Source organism: Gopherus flavomarginatus, chromosome 21 (assembly GCF_025201925.1).
Source record: "Gopherus flavomarginatus isolate rGopFla2 chromosome 21, rGopFla2.mat.asm, whole genome shotgun sequence".
NCBI lineage: Eukaryota > Metazoa > Chordata > Testudines > Testudinidae > Gopherus > Gopherus flavomarginatus.
This window is the reverse complement of record NC_066637.1, coordinates 15,400,938-15,421,809: the sequence shown is the minus strand read 5'-3', so window position 1 is coordinate 15,421,809 and position 20,872 is coordinate 15,400,938. Positions and strand designations below refer to the sequence as shown.

At 43.1% G+C, this 20,872-nt stretch overlaps 1 protein-coding gene across 4 annotated transcripts in view; it reads right to left on the bottom strand.

Moving 5' to 3' along the window:
• The window catches only part of UBR4 (ubiquitin protein ligase E3 component n-recognin 4), a 113,939-nt gene extending 93,627 nt beyond the window's left edge, over positions 1-20,312 (bottom strand). For all 4 annotated transcript variants that reach the window (XM_050931301.1, XM_050931303.1, XM_050931302.1 and 1 more), the window contains exons 1-22: positions 20,142-20,312; positions 15,125-15,222; positions 14,226-14,329; positions 12,945-13,074; positions 12,678-12,817; positions 11,913-12,015; positions 11,037-11,178; positions 10,736-10,860; positions 9,731-9,855; positions 9,315-9,374; positions 9,019-9,209; positions 8,045-8,144; positions 7,824-7,961; positions 7,154-7,271; positions 6,544-6,731; positions 5,674-5,833; positions 5,444-5,529; positions 3,849-4,018; positions 2,785-3,067; positions 1,986-2,118; positions 1,366-1,445; positions 407-535 (exon numbers count right to left, since the gene is read on the bottom strand). In XM_050931301.1, the coding sequence (XP_050787258.1) occupies positions 407-535; positions 1,366-1,445; positions 1,986-2,118; positions 2,785-3,067; positions 3,849-4,018; positions 5,444-5,529; positions 5,674-5,833; positions 6,544-6,731; positions 7,154-7,271; positions 7,824-7,961; positions 8,045-8,144; positions 9,019-9,209; positions 9,315-9,374; positions 9,731-9,855; positions 10,736-10,860; positions 11,037-11,178; positions 11,913-12,015; positions 12,678-12,817; positions 12,945-13,074; positions 14,226-14,329; positions 15,125-15,222; positions 20,142-20,278 (2,940 nt within the window). In that variant the 5' untranslated portion in view covers positions 20,279-20,312. The remainder of the gene's footprint in view (positions 1-406; positions 536-1,365; positions 1,446-1,985; positions 2,119-2,784; positions 3,068-3,848; positions 4,019-5,443; positions 5,530-5,673; positions 5,834-6,543; positions 6,732-7,153; positions 7,272-7,823; positions 7,962-8,044; positions 8,145-9,018; positions 9,210-9,314; positions 9,375-9,730; positions 9,856-10,735; positions 10,861-11,036; positions 11,179-11,912; positions 12,016-12,677; positions 12,818-12,944; positions 13,075-14,225; positions 14,330-15,124; positions 15,223-20,141) is intronic.
• Positions 20,313-20,872: the final 560 nt, after the last annotated feature.

Here is a 20,872-nt window from a genome sequence, read left to right as displayed (position 1 = left end):
GGTGACCCAGAATCAGGAGAAAGGATATGGAAGAGGAATCTTGACACAAATGAAGCAAGAGATCTGCCGCATGGGGAGGCGCAGAAGCTTTACAAGGAACAGACTATAAGACAGGCCAGGTGGCAGGACCTAATTAATCTGTTTTGGTTTGAATAAACTCCTCTATGGAGGAAGGGACTGAATTTCTGCCATCACTGGGACTACGTTACTTGATGCACTGGCTGGTGAGGAGCTGGCCCAGCAGCTTACATTGACAAAATATAAGACAACTGTTTACCAGGAAATGTAAAGCTCCAAAATCCAGTTGAGTAACTATTGCCCAGACACTGTATAAAATGCAGCAGCATGGAGCCAACTCTTTTCTCAGCAGGGAGAATGTTATAGCAACACATACATATGCCCTTACCAGTGCAGTGACGTTTTTGTTTTCCTTCCTCCTGAGGGTATCAAACTGGGATCCAGCTGCAAGTAGTGAGGTCAGGGCTGCATAAAGCTCATCGTACTTCATTGTCCTAGAGAACAGGACCTCACAAACCTATTGAAAAAGCCAAGTCAGAACTGTTTCCTCCTTGGTTGCACAGCTTCCCATTCACAGCCAGTTCAGATCTTCTCCAAAATATACTAAAAAACCACACACACTCCCAGCAAAATAACCCCGGAGGACAGGTGTGTCAATTGCTGCTTTTCCCAGGCAGAGTCTTAAAGACACTTTAAATGTGTGTAAGAAAGGAACACATTTTGGATGTACAAACAGGAACCCTGGTGTACATGGTAAACTGCCCCATCCAACAATGTTATCTTCTCTTTTGAGCTCCAGAAATAAGAGCTCTAGTGAGCAAAGACAGCGGGTGTAAGAGAGCCAGAAAGAACATGGGGCAACCTGATGTGGAGACAACCCCACAGCCAGACACATTTCTATAAGAAGCATTGAGAGGTAACTTAAATATGAAGGAGCTCTTGGTATTTGGCATATCTGACAGAATCAAGCTACTGCAGAGACAAGAAAGTTCTCAGCTCTTTTCAGCCACAAATTACTTCTATGCAGCACAGGTGGACTTTACATATCCCACTGGGCAAATCACTGCAAGACTATATGGGCTAGGTGAGCTGGGATTATTTCACCAAATATCTGCTTTCAAGTTAGAATTTGTACGCTGTTTAACTATAAAGTATCCAAACCTTCGTTTATTGTCTTATAGTAACATCTATTCAGCTAACACACACAGTTCTGTTTTAATGCAGTACTAAATGAAATCCCTGGGCAGCTTTTGTCTCATATCTCAGTTACAGTGCTGGTCATTTTCTATGCTGGTTTCCCCAATATAATTCAGGTTCAGAGAAAGTCTTTAACGAAATTCCAGGTACCATGTTATCTAGGCGGTTCAGGTCATCTTCCGATGCTTCTGGTGACAGGATGCAGTAGAATCTGGGCTGTGGAACTGCATCTGGGACACAGATACCAAAGGTATAATTCAAAGTTAAATTTTAACAATTGAAGAGATTAACAATACTGCTGGCATATCATTGGTCATTTTTTTTCCCTCAAAGGACAAGTCACTTAGAAAGTAAAAATCTGCTAAAAACAAGACCGTCCATATGTTACATATATAACCATAAAAGGGTGCACAGATTAAGTGACTGATGCATGTCTAGTGATTGAGTACTTTTTCCAGTTTTAAAATAAAGATTATAAAATTTCTAACTCTATATAGCACATGAGGAAGGCATGTTTTGTTCAATAAGCAATGTCTGGGCAATGCTAGGAGGTCTGCAGGTTTCCTCCATCTCCCCTTCTGTGTAAAATTACAAGTAACTTATTCATAACAAGCCTGGTATTTAGTCTAATGTGTCTTAAACCACACTCCAAAGTTGCTGAAAGGGACTTCTTTGACTTTGCTCTGCAGCACCACATGCTGGAGCACTCATTATGCAACTATAACCCCGTGGCTAGGAGTAAAATTTTACTGAACAACGTCCCTTCTGACCTGATGAGCAGTGTTTGGTCCAGTTTTCTTCCACTTCTTTAAATCCATGATAGAGAGGGACAGAGATTCTTCTGCTACTATCCTGGGATCCACTCACCCAGCCAAAGGGTTGGGTTAGCAAGTTATACTGTACCTATGTAAAAAACACGGCACACTGGTTACAAGAAAAATATACAACCCCCTCCACTAAAACAAATGAACTTTCCCAACTTGTGAGGAGTCAGAGATAGCACTGAGCACACAGCTGGAGACTGTTTCATACTTTTCAGCCAGTGAAGTAAGACTACTGTCAAGATACTAAGGAGACACTCCAGAGAATAGTCTGCAAAACATTGTTCCAGATTAATGAGGTGCCAGTGCCAAAGACTTAAACAAAGCAACAGAGATGAGCTAAACTCAAAGAACTTTCGTAAAGGGTATTTGACAATACACACAATAGTAAAAAGGCACTTTTAGGCCTCTATTCTTATTAGAAAGAAAGCAGGTTTACTGCTCTGGGCTTTGCCTTACTAGTAACCGGTGCTGCCCAGCATGTATTCACTTATAACGGTAGTTATGCCTGAGTACAAAGCCACGTAACACACCACTCAAATCAGCTGCTGGAAATTAATGGCTCCAATTGTGTCACTAACTGACTGTAACCTTGCATGCTGTTAGTGAAATCAGAACAAGGAGTTACTGGAAATGCCAAAAGGGAGACACATAGGAACGGGAATACAACAAGGAGACTACCTGGTTTAGGTCATTGCTGAGCGATTATTTGATTAAACATTGGAAACATGCATCCTCAATCCCTTACTTGCTCAAACAGGTATACAGGAACTTTGGAATACTGATGAAGCAGGTAGTCGAACACCAGTAGAAGGCGAGCCAGGATAAGGGGCACAGACCGCAACTGGGAGTCCATGTTCACAGTCAGTTCCAGGATGGTCTGGATACAAAGGGTCAAGATAGACCTCCGGCCTTTCTCTGAGAAGTTGTGGAAAATAAGCAATAGCAGCTGGAGGTGCTCAACATTCAGATCTTCTGTGTCATTAGGAAGAGTTCCCTGCAGAGCATTTTGTTTCAGTGTGCCCACAAATCTGCCAGCCACAGGAAAGAGGTCTGGTAAGAAATTTGTTCTTCTAAAGAGTGATCCATAGATCACACTATTGCAAGGAGACTTTCACTGAAGCAGGCTAGCTGATTAAGATGCACATTTTAATCATGATTTTTTTCTACTTGATCAAGCAATGCAACTAGATTCTTGTTTATGACCTCAGCCTTACTATGCGAATATTGCGATTTCACAAATTAACCATAACTTCACTGAAGGATGCATTAAAGTGAGACTGTGGAAGAGACTTTATGCCCTATATAAACAAACAGCAAAGAACTTTTGAAGATAAAAATAACAAGCTAAAAAAGAGAAAGTTGTGCATGTGCCCCAGCAGGAAAGGCTGTAAATCAGCCAAACCACAGACTATTGTACAGTTTCACATTTAAAAACAAGTACATAGGAGTCAAGGCTTGGCAGAAAGGAGCTCACACACCACAATGAAGGGCATGGTATGAGGCACCAAAATAATGTGATTATTGCCTTTTCTTTTTAAAATCAGTGCTGCTGGAGCCATTCTACTCATCCAGATCTTGATACTTTGATAAAAGTGTTCCCATTCCCTATTTTCATCCAGGGGCTGAATCTCCCCCCTCTTCCAAGCTTCACATCCTTCCTCTCCAGGATTTTCCTATTTTTTTTAGGACAAAATGTCTGGTCATTGGATTCATCTGTCCAGAAGAAAATACCATCTCCTAGAAAATAAGCAGTCATGGGAGAGAGCAGGTCACTTATTTTTTGTCATGATACATATAACATTTTCTTACCTCTCCCAAACTTTAAGGCATTCTGGGACGTCAGGGTCTCCCTGAGCACTGGCTTTGTGCTGCCAGATAAGAAGAAGCCGAGATAGCACAGATAGACTCTGAGGATGGATGTACAGAGGCCATTGTCCTTCAGAGAAAGGGGCTATTCCCAGCTGCTGTAGAAGAGTGTTCTGGCACAAAACAGATACACAGTTGAGAGGAAAGCCTTACACGTTGCTTTAAGTAACTACAAGACTTCAACAATCCAAAGGTGATAATAAATGGTAGGGCTCTAAGTGGATATAAATAGGGTTAATGCAGTGGTATTTCACCTCTGAAAAGTTACATTATTTGGTACATGTACTAAGTAAAATATGGCATAGGTACCAAGTGAAGTCATGCTGAGGGGCTTTTATTTTTTTAATTTTTGTAAAGCCTCCATCTACACCATAGGGGACTTTTGTTACATAAAAAAGACTAGGAAAAAACAGTATGAGTCCTGTTCACTTATGAGACCCAGTACTGGCAGAAGAGATGGTGCTTTGGCAGAATGGTGGACAGACTTGCAGAGTCTATAGTTACTCTGCCTGACAATCATGGATCCTATTTCCTTGTCAAAAGCAAAAACTCAGGTATCCTAAGAACTGGGGGGATGTGGGGAGGGGAAAAAAAAATCACCAAAGGAGAATGGACTGATACCTTTTTATTGTGCCCCAAAAACAGGAACATATGGACATGTGAAAGGAGAGATTTCACCTGAAACCACTGATCTGAAGCTCTTTAAACTCTAATTACACCTATTAAGTCTGCTAAGCGCCACTAGTTAACCTCTTGTATTGGTAATACAGCCTCTGGAAGGCCCTTCCTGCACTACCTCTTTATTTGCCAGAGTGTTTAAGTTCTATTTTTCACCCACTCTCTAAAGTGCCACGTCTCCAGTAAATTCTAACCAGAACCGGAGAGGTGATCGCCACTTCAACACTCCACTCCTGCTGAGTGCAGTTATGCTCACTCCCTGTTCACGTGTCAAAAATGGAGATTTAAAAAAAGAGCAACTACTTCAAAAAGTTACTGTATTGAAACTATAGGGGGGAAATAGTCAACAAAAGGCATAGGGATTTGATACACTACCGAAACAGATTTACAAACCCTCTTCTTACAGCATTAAGCTTAGTCAGTACACATCCTGACAAAGGAACCTAGAGGCTACAAGATTAGTATATGAAAGCAAAACAGATCAATCATAAAAAGCCAAGCAGGAAATTCCTACAATAAAACACACATTCAGAAACAATTCTTCAACACTAACAGCATCCTAGACATGGAGAATTATTCAGTTTTCCCTTTAAACATCTCTGGAGTTAAGCAGACTAATTCAAAGCCCCTTACAAATGAGTCTTGAGGCACGCTGCTGCTCTCCAACTGTTTTCATTCTGGGCACTACTCTGTAGAAAAAGAATCGCTTCAAGAAGCATCTCCTCTGCCAGCCCCGCAATATCCCACTGCCTGGTGTTCGAAAGGGGCTCTGTAGTCTGAAGCACTGATGTACTAACACAGAATGTATTGTCCATGTCAATTCAACACCAGACACAAATGCTTTAATTTTACATCCTAACCTGCAAGGTAGGGGACTGTAGGTCCGAGGTCACCAACGAATGGTTGAAGTGATACAATGCAGCAGCAAATTCCTCATCTGATGTGCCTGAAACACAAAAGAGAATAGGTCAGTTACTACTACAGCTCTACTTGGCGAATCATGATCCCAACACTGGACAAAGAAAACCCATGTTAAGTAGAACCTCCACATCCTAGACTTTCCCACAGTACAGAAGCTCTACTCACTCACCCTTCAGCCCATCTTTGTCCACTTCCTTGATGATGCTAGCCAGCGTGGCCATGTGCTGCTCTGAAAGAGACACACTCAGGTAGTTGCGAATGAAGTTGTTCCTGGAGTTCAGCATGGAGGAAGTAATGAAGTTCAGAATATTGGAAGCCAGGCTTAAAAACTAGAAGGAAGAAACAGATATGCATTTATCTTAGAAACACCAAAATCCAATGAGGATCAAAGAAACACTAAACAAAAGACTCATTGCTAGATAATTCAGCACCCAGCTACACTCTTCCACCATTACAAGCCAATAATTAAGAGTTCAGATTTACTTCTCTCTTCTCATTACAATTGGATTGCTTTACAGTTGCTCTGCTTGTCTGCCATTACAGTTTCTAGTCTTCAAGACAAGCCCACTGGGATGAGTGGTTCTCTCATTCAGCTGGTATCATTTCATAAAGCTGCCTAAAGAGCTTGCAAATCCATTATCTTTCTCAACAGCAGCATTAATTTTCACCATTACCCAAAGGAATTGTTTGTCTGACAAAGTGCTGTTAACATTTCCATTTATAAGTTTGCCCTCACATTCCCTCACCCCCTCCAACCTAAATCGATGATATCTTAATTACTCTCTCCTTGGACAATAGCAATTATTAATACGTATCTCCAGATAGAGTAATGCAAACAGCTCCTTCTGAAGCCAAGATCTTTGGCAATCAGACTCACGGCCATTCACCCTCTACCTCCGCTTGCCAGTGACTCTCAATCAGCAATATCATAAAATGCCTGGATTTAAACTGCTAAGTGCCAGACTAACAAGTCTCTTTAGCCACTGTTCAGTGCTACATCTCACTAATTACATAATTAATCACGGAGATCATAGCATACCAATTCTGGGTCCTTGCGGCTGGCCAGGATGTTCCCATTCTCCCCAGTAGTCTGTTTGTTGGGGCTTTTCACTCTAGGGGAGCTCTCCAGGGGAGGTGGGGGAGGTGGTGGCGGGGGGGCCACTTTCTCTTTACTTGGAGAAATTGTTTCTTCAAACCATTGCCCAAGGATGGGTTCGCTGTCATCATCTAATAACGAGTACATGGAAAAAAATGATACACATGCAAAATGACATCGCTTCTACAAGCTAGTTCACTAAGGGCAATATCAGCAGCCCTACAACTTCCCCATCCCTTTCAGTCACGAGGCCGGTGAGCTCTATCCTCATTCAGCCGGGACTCACTTACGAGGGGGCAGAATTCTCCATCTTCCTCAAAGTCCCATTTGGGGCAGATACTGCCAACCCAGTAATGCTGAGGGGGGCTGACTTCAGTACCTACAAAGCATAGCTGCTATTTCTTTTTGCCCACTGATCCTAACAAATGAGTTTAATTCTTAAGCAACAGTGTAATCCAGTCCTGGGAGATAAAAGGTTCGTGCATGGGTTTCCAGGATGTTGAAAAATAAAAAGCATACAATCTAGCGTTAAGATGCTGCTGAAAACTATTACCCTGACTACTGTCCTCTTCTGTGCTGCTGAAGTCATCCTCATAGTAGGTATTAGAATCAGTAGAGGCACTCGCGTCACTGCTCACGGAACCCTTTCTCTGACGTTGCAAGATGCAAGCCTTAAAAGAACAGCAGAACAAGTTAAAAAACAAGATCAAAACTTGAAAGTACAATAGATAAGAACAGACTTGCTTTCAAATCCTCGGCATTTATTTTTTCATTCCCCTCTACTATAGTTCTGCTCAAATTGCTTACTGGTATTTCTAACAAGACTTTCTTCTAAGTCACATCTATCATTTTCTGGGGTGGCTAACGCAGCGCCCACACAAAGACTCCAAGGTACATTTCACACATCAGTCTAAACATGAAGACTCCCCTTCTGTACACAGGACCCTTATTTTCTCTCCCGGGAGAGAATGGTCATGAATAAATATTTAATTCACTGGGACCATCTGAGAAGAGAGTCTGTCATAGTCACATCCTCTCCTATTCTATAAAATGGGAGACATCCAATTCCTTGTTGATTACTTATAAATGTCGCAAGTTAACACAGTTCTAAGTTCTTCTACTTAGCATGTTAGTTGATGCCTGCAAAAGGAACTTTCCACGCAGCTCTCGCTGTTTAACTGAGAGAAGTTCCACAACAGAACTATTAAAGTGCCACCTCCTACCTTTCTATAAGAAGTGGAGAGCAAAGTCAGCAGCAGATTAGTGAGTGGTACGGAATCAATCAGACGTTGAATCCTCTGAATTGATGTGCTCTGAGCCATGACGTTCAGCACTGCTGGAGGACCATCAGTCTCCCATGCCTAGGGGACAGCATCAAAGGATGGTTCAAAGCACGTTCCAAAGAAGACGACTATTTAAGAATATCAGTGTGCTACCTTCTCACCTTGTGTAGTGCCTCCACCTGCAGATCTTGAAAGAGGGATGTTAAGAGTTTGATGGCATGATTTGCTAACACCACTGACAGAACACCAAACCCCTGATGTCTGCAGAAAAAGAAAAGGTCTTAATATTAATATTTTCATCACTACTCTAATGCTATCGACTTGTCTTCTTTGGCAGTTCCTATACAATTATCAGCTCAATCCCTCCTTTTACATCACTTTGTCACCTCTGAGGTCTTTAAACCAGACAGTATCATATATTCTGAATGGTAAGAGTATCAACAACATTTCCTGATGCTTATATCCATTACATTTATGTCTCATTTGCGATACCAGCCAGACCAAGTGTATACAATTTAGATTTGTACAATAAGGGGAATAGGATACTTACTTTTAGCATTTAGTTCAAGTGAAAACAATAATTAACTTGAAAATATTCTTCTATTTGAGGGCAAGGCTTACGCATTCCTACCACCCCACAACAGCATCTGCTACTGTAGAGTCATGAATTGATTGGAGGAGAGGAGGCTCACTAAAGGGTGTCAAATCCTACTAGACAGAAATCTAGGCTCTGCTCACCCCATGGTACACAATGCCTCATCCAGTCCAACACAAGATATATATTCCCTCCCCCCGAAAGTACCTGGCGCTAAGCCTAAAGTGGAATCTTCATACTCTTTTACAGATTTAAAAAAAAAACAAACAACATGCCTCTTACTAAGCACTATCTAAAAAAGAGGCCCCATATAATTTGTGAAAAATTAACAGACCAATTTCTCTGTCATCTCACTCAGTATAAACTGAAAGGGAAAAAAACTGGAGAAATATGAACGGGTTGATTATGAAGGTGGGGTGGGTGGGGGCAGAAAGTCTCTTCAAGACGACAACCAGACTCAGAGGTAACAGCCACAGTGTAACAGAACAATATCATAGCGATGTGCTTAAACTGATTAATTTCATGGAGGTATTCACGTACCCCTTCCCAGGTCCCAGCTTGGGAGACCCAACTCCCTCTTTGGTACGAGCAATAATGTCTCTGACTCGAAGAGCAGCCAACGGGTCTTTCTCCTTTCCCTTATCGGCCAGGGCAGTGGGGTTGAGGTTCAAGATGAGGAAGAGGCTGTTGAGCAGACACCAGGCCCCAAGCAGCTGGAAATTCTGATAATGCTAAGCATTCGAACAGTGAAAAAAAACAGACACAACAAAAGTAAATCCAACTGACCAAATGCACCACCACAAAGAAAAAGGTTCCCGATGGGATGTGATTATTACCTCTCCCCCTGCACGGCGCGAGTTGCTGATGGCTTGACCAATCATTTCATATATTTCAAGCTGTAAGTAAAACCAAAAATCCTCGTAATCTTGCAGTGTTCTAATAGACAAAGCACTAAACCATTCCACGGACTACTCAAACACCCTTCTCTGAAGCTTGCTCGGTTCCACTCCACAGTAAACCCCCCCACTGCAAACTCTCAGATATTACTAGCTTATATTGGTATCAATCTTTCTTCAGGTGTCAGCAACTCCAGTGCCAGGGACCAAGAGAAACTCAATTAAAATTGGTAGGCACTTCCATGTGTAAGACCTAAATGGAATTTCCCCTGGTTCTTTGCATCGTTGACAAAAATAAAATGAAAACAAGACAACTGCTCTCCCTTAAGCAGTTGCATTCCACACCATCAACTTACACATTTCTGTACAATGGTGGCAGCATCATTTTCGTAATCATCTTCTTTAGAACTTGTGGATCCAGTTCGTACCTGCTGGGTGCTGCCCACATGCAGGATTGCCATGCATGTTGCCACACTCACACCTGATGAAAGAAGAGGGCAAAGGACCACATTACAGTTAAGAGCTGATCTTGGAAATCTATATTCCTGTTCACTTTGCACTGCTGACTATAGTGTGAAACCACACATGGAGTTGACTAGGCCAGGAATATTCATCATTCCAGTAGGAAGAAGAGAGGATATTTTCAGTTACCCTAAAACAACAAGTTACATACAACCTAATACTCAGGAGGGAATCTGATATAGCAGAAATTATTAACAGAGAAAACTTTACACATTGATTACACATTTTAATAATTCTGAGGTGCTTACACACACTTGGGAGACAGGGCTGAATTCTGGGAATAACTAGCAAATCTAAAGGATAAACTCTGGGAAACATTCAAAGTCCTGAATAACAAAGCAAAGCAGAAAAGGTAAAACATAACAACTAAGGAAGTGTTTCATTACTGAACTTGTGCATCACAAGGTCAGGTTTGCAAGGACTGCCAACACTAACCAATGGCCCCTCAGTCAAAGCAACTCTGCATTAGCGCTGTCCATGGACATTCTGGTGACATTATAACAATTTCCTGCTTAACTTGAACACAATACTGCCAAGTCAGTCTTCAGATTTACAAGAAGGAAAGGGCACACTTGCTTCCTAGTGCTATCGGCTAGGAGTACTGCGTTGCAGAGGCAAACCCCAGGGAATTCAGCATGCCTCTTGCTTCATCCAATCAAGGTCAGCCTTCACAGTGTCCTGTTCAGTCCTCCCTCAGCACGATGGGAGGAGGTCATTGTTTGGGTCTCAAAGGTGCAGGTTACAAAGCAGGGGAAATGCAGAGCTACTTAGGGCTCTGGGGAGAGAGAAAAGACTTTTGATCTCTAGAAACATGATGCTACCAAAGGACATTAACTCACCTGCATAAAGGCAGCTGAGGGCAAGAACAGTCACATCCTGCAGCCGTGTGGGTGTCAGGGGCTCCAACACAGGGAGAGACAAAGTATCCAATGCCATGGTCACATCTATCACTAGCGAATGAAACCTATAACAATCATTGAAATGAATTAAGAAAAGGACAGTACACTCTGGAGAGGACTTTCTGGTGTCAAATGTCTAACAGAGCAGAGACAGTGGCCAATAATGAATCCCTTGTATACTCACACTCTCCCATATAGCACACCCAATATTAACGAAGGAAGAAAAATTGAAATTGCTTACCCATTGCGAACTGCAGTGGCATCTGCTACTGTGGCCGGCATAATGAAAAACGAGTTGGCCGACACTGCATCCTGAAATCGATTTATGTATCGCAAAAAGTAAGGGAGATTCAGACACACTCGCAGCAACTTTTCAGAGCCACCTATCAGACATAAATCAGAGAAAAATGGGCCATTGTTTTATCTTTGTTGTTCCTGAGTGGCTTTAAAACTAGAAATAAGGTGACAGAGTGGATGAATCACTGGCTTAAATCAGTGGGGATAAAATTTTCCCCGGATTTCACCTGTGGCATTATCTTTAAAATGAATGCAGTTGCAATTTGTTGTGAGAAAATATAGGAGGAAGGCACCACATATTAGGTAATTGGGATAGAGAGACAATTTAAAATCTCGTTTAAATACACCACAGGATAGCAGCCAAAAAAGTAACAGAAAATGTTTGTGTGGCTACATGGAAGGTCTCATGTTCATCTTGTGTGGCACATTAGACCTAACTTATGCAGCAGCGACTCCCAACCCCATCACTCGTGCCCAGTCAGTATGCCATCCCTTGTCATTTTACACTGCCTTTTCCTATGTATCATTGTTATTTGCACGTAAGTGAAATTATCTTGATCCTGTTCCTAACAAACAAGTATCCACATCACAGCCGCCATCTTTATTGGCAATCTCAATACAAAGCACACATGGAGATGAACTCAACCTCCGCCCATAGGGCTAGTTCCTTCAGGTTAGGAATGGCAGGGTGTGATACAGGCCAGGCTTGCACTATCGTTACCTAGGTTGCATCTCTGCAGTACAGGACTTCAGGCTCCAGGGATTATATTCTGGGACCTTCCAATGACACTTTTTTTTTTAATTAAAAGCTCCTTCTTACCAAGCTCTTGCAGGCTGGCTACATTCTGAGCAATGAATATACTTTTGGTCTTCGCCGCAGAGGCCTGATCTGTAGATGTCTGATTATCACTTTCTCCTTCCACCTAATAAACAAGCAGACATTAAATACAGCGGTGGTTCTCAACCAGGGGTTCAGGGCCCCCTGGGGGGCCATGAGCAGGTTTCAAGGGGTCCGCCAAGCAGGGCCAGCATTAGACACACTGGGGCTCAGGGGAGAAAGCCAAAGCCCCAGCACATGGGGTTGAAGTCCAGGGCCCCGAGCCCCAGCAGATGGGGCTGAAGCCTGAGCAATGTAGCTTTGTGGCATAGATCCCCAGGCAATTGCCATGATTGCTACCCCCTAATACCAGCCCTGGTTTTTATATGCAGAAAACCAGTTGTGGCACAGTTGGGCCACGGAGAACTCCTGAAATACAGGACAACCAGCATCTGAAAATGGGGTATTAATGCAGGTCTTTTCATGGGAGCGAGACTGATCCACAACACAACTCAAAAAGGAGCCACACCTACAAAGATGTTAGCTTTCCATACTGTGATAAATCAACCACCAAAAAATTTACCATCCTTTCCTGCATCTCATTGCCACTCACTCACATGCAAATAAGATTTAACCAGTGCAGAAGAGCTGCATCTGAGTATATATATTAAAAGGTCCCTGTTCACCTCCTATAGCCGTCTGCCCATCCCTATGCTCACACAATAGTATTAGGAACGTGGCACTTCTATTCTAAGGCTGTTTGTTCACCTGGGTGTCTGGAACAAGAGATGGCGATGCTGTCACTCTAGGGTTAAAAACTGATGTTAGTTGGTTCAGGAAGTTCATCTGCACCTCTTTCTGTCGCAGTTCAGGGTTCACTGGAGAGGCCAACTCTTTCTGATCCTCCACTGCAGGGGCAGAAGAAGAGGGTCATTCCACATGTCAAGGGTAGGAAGAGTGCAGTGCTTTGTATACCTAAGGGAAGTACTGCATTGAAACAACAAGAATGTGCTAAGATTACATTGAAGCACTTACCATCAGAGAGGGTTTTGATGGTCTGAGGCAGCTTGGCTGATTTCATCATTGCTGTGAAAGTAATAATTTCAGTTCTGTCCAGGCGGCTGCAGCCAGTGCAGAGCCCCTTTATCAGCAGAATCAGGTGTTTCTACAGAAACAAGAACACCAAATCAAATCCAAATGTTTTTGTTCCCTATTTTTCCCTTAACACTGATTCCCTCTGGGGCACCTGGCATTGGCCTCTGTCAGAAGACAGCATATTGGGGTAGATGGACCTTTGGTCTGACCCAATATGGCCGTTCTTATGTTCTCCTCACAGGCCAAGGCTGATCTCTCATCTAGGGGCATGGAAGGGAATGAACAGCAGATCAGACAGCATCCGGGACTTGAATCCTCTCCTTGCTACGGAACAGCACTTGGAGAAGCAATCTTTCCGATAGTGCACTCAGGCTCAGAAGAAGTAAGTGATCACACTGTGTCTGAGCCTCAGAAGCCGATTTACCTTTAGGGTTTTAATTGATTGTAAAAGGAGCAAAGAATCCTGTGGCACCTTATAGACTAACAGACATTTTGGAGCATGAGCTTTCGTGGGTGAATACCTATGCTCCAAAACGTCTGTTAATCTATAAGGTGCCACAGGATTCTTTGCTGCTTTTACAGATCCAGACTAACACAGCTACCCCTCTGATACTTAATTGATTGTGAAACTCAGCAACCTGTTTTCTTTTTGTGAAAGACAAAAACTCTCCCTAGGAGAGGAACACATGACCAGAGAAGAGCTTGTTTCTTACACAAGAAGAACAAATGAGTTGGCAATGCAGAAGCATCTCTCAAGATCACAATATTAAAGCAAAGCAGAAAAAAAAGAAAATCAGAAGGGATGTTCAGAGTTCTATTTAATCACAGATCTGGAGGCAATGCTCATCTTAATGCCTGCACACAGGAATTCTGGAAAAAGAAGGCATTAACAAGGAAGATCCAATAGGTTACGAGTACCATGTGTGGCAGGCAGGCAAAGGAAGGTGGATTAGGTCACTTTCCATCCCTGCAGAAGCGTTTCCTGTCACTCTCCTTTTTCCTGCTACCCCACAACCCTTACCCAACTGAGGATGCGGCAATAAGATGGTGTTACAAGTGTTACCCTTCTAGGGCACTAAATCTTAACTATGTTTAGAATAACTTTGCATCTTGCAACAGCTCCCAGAATTACACTGGAGCAGACACGAAGAAGGAAGAAGCCATGCACCCTTTCTCTGATACAGTTCTGCTTCCAGTCTCAAAATCCACCCTTTGACTCACCTGTGAAACAGCACATGCCTCATCTGGGTTTTCAAGTCGCAGTAGTGAGAATTCGATCAGAACTTTACAAGCAGTTGCCACGGACTGCAGCTGGTTCCTGGGGACTACAAAAGTAAAAGGCTTGTATCACTTAACCCCACCTTCTGAGAGTTACACCACCGCAATACATTCTTAACGCTACTGAAGAAAACAGTACGCAGGAGGGAGAAGAGAGGGTCTGATCCCAATACTCTTATAAATAGCACCTCACTCCACAATGAGTCCCAATAACTTCAACAGAACCCTTGCACAGTAACATACTGTATTGAGAGAAGATGAAGTTTCGTCTATTTCTTTATTAGACAACAACATACAAGGAACATCGGTAAAGCAAGAATAATTATCTATACTGGTGTAAGGGCCATCGCAGACACAAGGGATACTATAATAGTACACCTCTACCTTGATATAACGCTGTCCTCGAGAGCCAAAAAATCTTACCGCGTTATAAGTGAAACCGCATTATATCGAACTCGATTTGATCTACCGGAGCGCGCAGCTCCATCCCCCTCCCCCCCCAGAGCGCTGCTTTATGATGTTATATCTGAATTCATGTTATATCGGGTGGCATTATAACAGAATAGAGGTGTATTTGATATTTTGCACTGACATTAAAAGGCTTCAATAAATAATGAGAAAGGTCATAAAGCAAAGAGTTCACCATTAGTTTTGTATTAGATTTCATTTAAAATGCCTAGATCCTTAGGTCTGTACTTCCCCCGCACTCGTGAACAGGCTGCCGGAAGTGCCAGACCCACAAACTCTTCATTAACATCCGATTAAGAAAATAAACTTGAAGCAAGTACCAAGAAATTACATCCCAGTCACTAGACAAGAAATAGGACAGGCTGAACACTTACTTAGGCCACACACTGTAGTGATGTAATGAGTGGAGAGCGCAACAAAGGAAGAGTAGAAGGGCTCATATTGTTTGTCATGGTGCAGGATTTCAGATTCACTGCAATAAGAAAACATAGCAGGAAAGTAAGTCAGATGTATAAAATAATAGTGAATGTTTGAGTGCTTTGAAAATGTGATGTATTAATTAATACATGGAAGGCAAGAGGATTTAAATTCCAAATATATATTCAAAATAAAACATGTGGAATAAAACTATTTTTCTCTGAGCAATGCAGCATCTCTGCTGTTCCCAAGGAGCTCTCTTACATCACCCATATGGACTTCTTCATAAACAGTGAAGAGGAAAATACCAAGGTCAAAATCAACTGTGGATCTGAGAAGAGAATTCTGATGCGCCTCAACATTAGCATGGATAGGCCCCCTTGGAATGAGAAGGTAGCTGTGTCTTAAGAGCTAATTCAATCCTCAGTTTTTCCTGTGATTGACAGAGTGGTGCCTATTGTGGTAACACTGTGTGATGTGGATATCTGTCCACTAGCTAATGAATCACATCACACAAGCTATCAGATGGTAGTAATTGTCATTCAGTACCGATTAGATCTGAACTAGTAATTTAGGCTGAAAAACTTGCCTATTGGTCACAGAAAAATGTGGTGATGTGGTTTGACGGCCTACAGAAGACACTTTGCATTAACAAATGAGATACTTCAGTTCAAACCCTGGAATCTACCTAAATTCAGCAGAGGCAGGGGAAGCAGCTAGAACAGTTTCTAGTGACCTGTTGATGATAATGCTGAGTCTGCAGAAGAGGCAGAATTGAACCTAGGTCACCTGAGTCGCAGTCCAGTGTCTTAACCACGAGACTATCCTTCCTCTCAGTACATTGTTTTTCTTCAATCTCTGTGCCTGCCTGCAGCCTGACTGCGTGATTGACTTAATCCTGTCCAGTTACCACTGCTTTGGAAGCAGAGAAAGATTCAAGAGCAGTTAGAGTGTCCCAGCGCTCAGCTAACATCTTCATGACAGTGTCTGTGGACCCCTGTTGGGTTCCATGACGGTGTTCAGTGGCAGACCATGCAACAATAAGAAACTGACAAAGAATGATTTCCCTAATCCGCCGATCAGATATGTAATAAATCAAATAGAGACAGCAAGGGAAACATTGGAATACGGTCTGAGCGGAGGAAAAACTCTCACCCTATTACAATAAATTTATGGAAAACAAGTGGAAGATACCTTTGCAGTTTCTTGACTCTAATCTCATTGGATGATCTGCCTCTCCCAATAGTCAGCTGAAGAATCCTTATTTTAGTTTTCTGCATCCCTAGAGTTTAGGTATTTGAAACAGAAAGTCTCCCCACTTCCAAAGTGAATCTATAAGTACTCCTATAGCTTCGTCTTAAATCCCTGGAAACATGAAAGGAAGTTTAATACTCTTTCATCCTGTCTACATGCCTAGTTATACACTCCAGTGATTTCCACAGCACCACATTTATTATTTATCAGTACACTGCAGCTATTTATTTTTAGGAAGTTCTTAATGTCAGTCAGCCACTTAGGAACTAACACTCTGCCACATTAGATCGAAACAATGAACCCCCAGGTTTGGTATCCTGTCTCCAGCAGGCAAAATACATCACGCCCTTACGTTACCTGCACACTGGTGTAATCTTAAATATCCAGGAGAATACAAGGAACAATTCCCTGCTGACCTGTGCAGTGATCAGTTAATGACCAGTCTTTACCCCTTTTCTATTTTCCAGTCACATTTTGCCATCTTATTGTGAAACTTATCAAAAATAGAGTAAACTGTGCTACATTCCCTCTGAGGGATGAAGACAGCAGGTCTGTAGCTCAGAATTCAAAACTATTTTCTTTAACTTTTACATAGGCAAGAGCAGCCAGTAAGATTCTAGGGGCTTCATTTGATGATATTCAGTTACCAAAAAACAAAACAAAAAAACCCACTGATTTTCTAAGGTTCACCCCTTCCTACCTCTTGCCAGTATTTTACTTAGTTTTTAATAATTTGGAAGTTTTCAGTACAATTTGTTCCTGTAATTTAGGAATCTGACTGCTTCACCATAAATCCAAAGAATCTAGAGGCTTGAAAATAGACCTCTGCAACGTCCATATTCTCACATGTTCCGATTCGCTAGTAGGTTTTGCTCCTCCACAACCGTAAATTAGCAGCAACATCCATATGTGATGTATTTTAAAGAGAACAAGCAAGAACAATCTGGGGATCCAACAATTTGGCAGCTACTCTCAGCTATTACTACTCTGTTATGTAAGGCAAATTGTGTGATATATTAATCCCCCCAGAGTTACCTGAGGCAAAAGGTAGAGGAACTAGAATGCAGAGAAATGAAATGCAGCACATTTTGGTTTGAAGATGAGAGATCTGGCTTTTTATTATGAAAAGACCAGTCACACAGTCAATAAGTAATTGATATCATCATCAAGACTGTTTTTGTAAATAATGAAGCACAGCAAAAATATTCATCTGTGTAACTTATGTTGGGGCACAAACGTTTGTTAAATAATATTAAGATTTCATCATGCTGAAGAATGTTTATTTCACACACAACCAAAACCCTCTGAGAGAAACACATATATAAACACAGATTGTAATCTTGGTTTATATTCCAGGAGCACTCAGAGACTCTAATCATGAGCAGGGCCCCATTGTGCTGTTTGGATTCGAGTCAGTGCCTGTTGACTTTAGTGGTTCAGAATCAGGTCCTTTACGTACAATAGTTATCACTAAGGCCTCCCTCTTGAAGAGGAACAGACTGACTCAAAAAAAAGTTGTCTTAACATGTGAACATCCCCCCCTAAGTCTGTCCCATTTGACCCAAAGAAACTCTTTTTTGTATACACACTGGATTCCAAGTTGATGGTGCAATTTCACATAATTAATTTCCTAATTCAAAGTTAATTTTACAATATTTAAGCAAGAGGGCCCAAACTTACTAGCTGCCAAACATGTCATTATGAAAACTCCTCCATTAAATTGTTAATGCCTAAACTAAGAACCAAAAGCAGCAGTTCTCAGAAAAATAGATCATGTCATATTTTTAAAAGCTATTTCAGAGTGTTTAAATACATGCACTCTTTATTTGTTCGGACTGCATCACATTATGCTTATCATGATGACAACTGTGCACCTCAGGGATGTCAGGAATTACACCCGCTGATATGCCCATTACAAAATTCAACAGTATCTTTTTGAAAATAACTTCTACCATGTCTAAAAGTTGAGCCTGGTTTAAAATATAATCATATGCATTATCTTTTGTTTTCTTCCTCAGTTAAGGATCCTCAAATCCATAGGGTTATGCAGCACCACAGTGAGGCCACAGTCTGAAACAGGAGGTCCAATCTTACAAAACACAGAGTGCCCTCAACTCCCATAAGCTTCAGTGGGTCTGGAGGGCCCTCAACACATCAGATGAGGCCCTTCAAGAACAGTTCTCACAATGATGATGATGTGAATCCATAAATCAGGCCAATATTTTCATTATTTTAGAAAGGACATAAAGGATCAAAGACAGCCATCGATACAACGATCAACATTTTTGAAATGTATTTTATTAAGGCAGTGATCAATTTGCCTACTCAACAGCTGAGATCCACAAGAGAAAGGCCATGCTAGGGAAGCCTTCAAAAGCAGGATTTGCAGGAAGGTTCCTGAATTGCATAAACACATATGCAGGTTTCTAGGTGAACCATCATATACATACGTGAAAAACCTTCTTGCTCTAGGTGTCTACTGTTTGGGGCATTTTGTCTGATTTGGCAAAACAATGTTGTATTGTAACTGTTTTTCTAATGTGTCAAGTTTGGGATTTTTTTTTTGTTTGTTTGTTTGTTTTTTGCTTCCAGACAGGAAATTGTGAGTTATATTTATCTGTAATTGAAAATAATGTGGTGGTATTCATACTTAAAGTTTATGCTATATAAGAACTATTTAATAAACCATCAGTCATGCATTAATAACTTTAGAAAATACTCCCAATGGCAAATACACTATGCACTCAAAATGAGACACCTCCAGCTTCTGGGAAAGACAGACCAGATCAGAAAGAATCTTGCCTTTGAGTAAAACTTCCACCCTCTGTATTTCTTAAAAATAGTTTCAGTGACAGAACCTAAATCCAAACCCATTTCATCTAAACGAGATGAAGATCTAGTACGTCATTTGCCCAAGGACCTCAATAGTTTGCATTATGCAGCATATAAAATCATAACACATTTTTAACCAGAGAAATATGAAGACAGAACAACAGTCTAAAAATATATGAAGGGTATAACTACCAAGAATAAGGTAGAGCTCATCTTTTTTATAAGACACCAAGTAGCTACAGAAAATGGAGAAAAGGAATATGAACCCTATCCCCACTTGTGAGCTCCCAAGGGCAACAATCTGAGGAGCCCAGACTCTCAGAAGTTGGGAAGAGGCAGGATGCTAGTGATCCTACCAGGGTGTTGTCCCCTGGACACCGCTTGAGGTTCCATTTTCCATAGTAGCCTCGGGCTAGCGGCTGCTGGATGCATTTAAGCCCCACCCCATCCCTGTCAGGAATCGGGAAAGTGCTGACACCTTCCCCGTGCCCATTCCTGCTGGGAGCGCCCGCCCGTCTAGCCCTCCCCAGGTCTCCCAGAGGATCCATTGCTGTCACCTGCCCGCAGCAGCCTGGTCAGTTTCAGGCTGGGGCCGCTCGAGAAGCGCTGAGCAGCCGCCGAGGCCCTGGAGCGGTGCCTGGCTGCAGGCTCGGGCTCTGCTCAGACCAGGTAGGCAGCGCTAGAGGGGCTCGGCCTGATCCGTCCCCCCATCCGGCGGGGGCACGGGAAGAAAGGGGAGGGCACTGCCCTGGGGCGGGGGAGGGGCAGCACCAGGCAGGGCCGGGGCGGGAGGAACAGGCGCGGTGCTGGGGGCCCTCTCCGACCCCGCCCAGTCCCCCCCTCACAGACGAGAGAAGCGGACCGACACCCCCGCTGCCCCGGCCCCACCTCTCGATGACCGAGGCCAGCAGCTGCGGCAGCTCCCTCATCTCGAAGGCCGAGTAGGAGGCGGAGAGCAGCGGCCGCACCGCCACCTCCCAACCCGGCTCCCCCGGGGTCTCCGCTCCGCCACCCGACGCCGCCATCTTGTTGCCGCCTCCTCAGTTGGGTGAGGCGGGGGGAAGGGAAAGAGAGACAGGGAACGCTTCAGCAGGGACGGGAAGTGACCTAATCCCCCCTCCCTTGTCTGCGCGCGACGCACGCTACTCCGGCTCAGCTGTATGACGTGTACAGACGCTACGGCTTGCCGCGCGAGGCGCTTGGCTAAGGCGCGTGCGCAGATGAGTCAGCAACATTTGGGCACACGTTTTCGTCCCCGCAAGCTGCGCATGTGCAGCAGGTGTATTCGCGCTCCCACGCTCAGCTGTGCGGGTGACAAGGGCGGGGAGGAGGCGGCAGCAGTAGCCCGTAAACGGGTCAAGGTGGCCGTGGCAGGAGAAGCCAGGAGACAGTGCTGGGCTCTCACTCCGCTCCCAGAGCGTGGTACTGAAGCCAGGAATCCAGTCTCCCCCCGTCAGTGCCCCATACAGCCCTGGCACTGGCTGTCAGCTCACTCCTGCTGGGTCAGTGCCAGGCCCTGGTGCACATGAGCACTACTCCAGGGGTCTCCACCCAAGCAGCTGTAACTCCCTCCTGGTTCACTTTCACTCCACCGAGTTTGTCATTTGGCACACAATCTA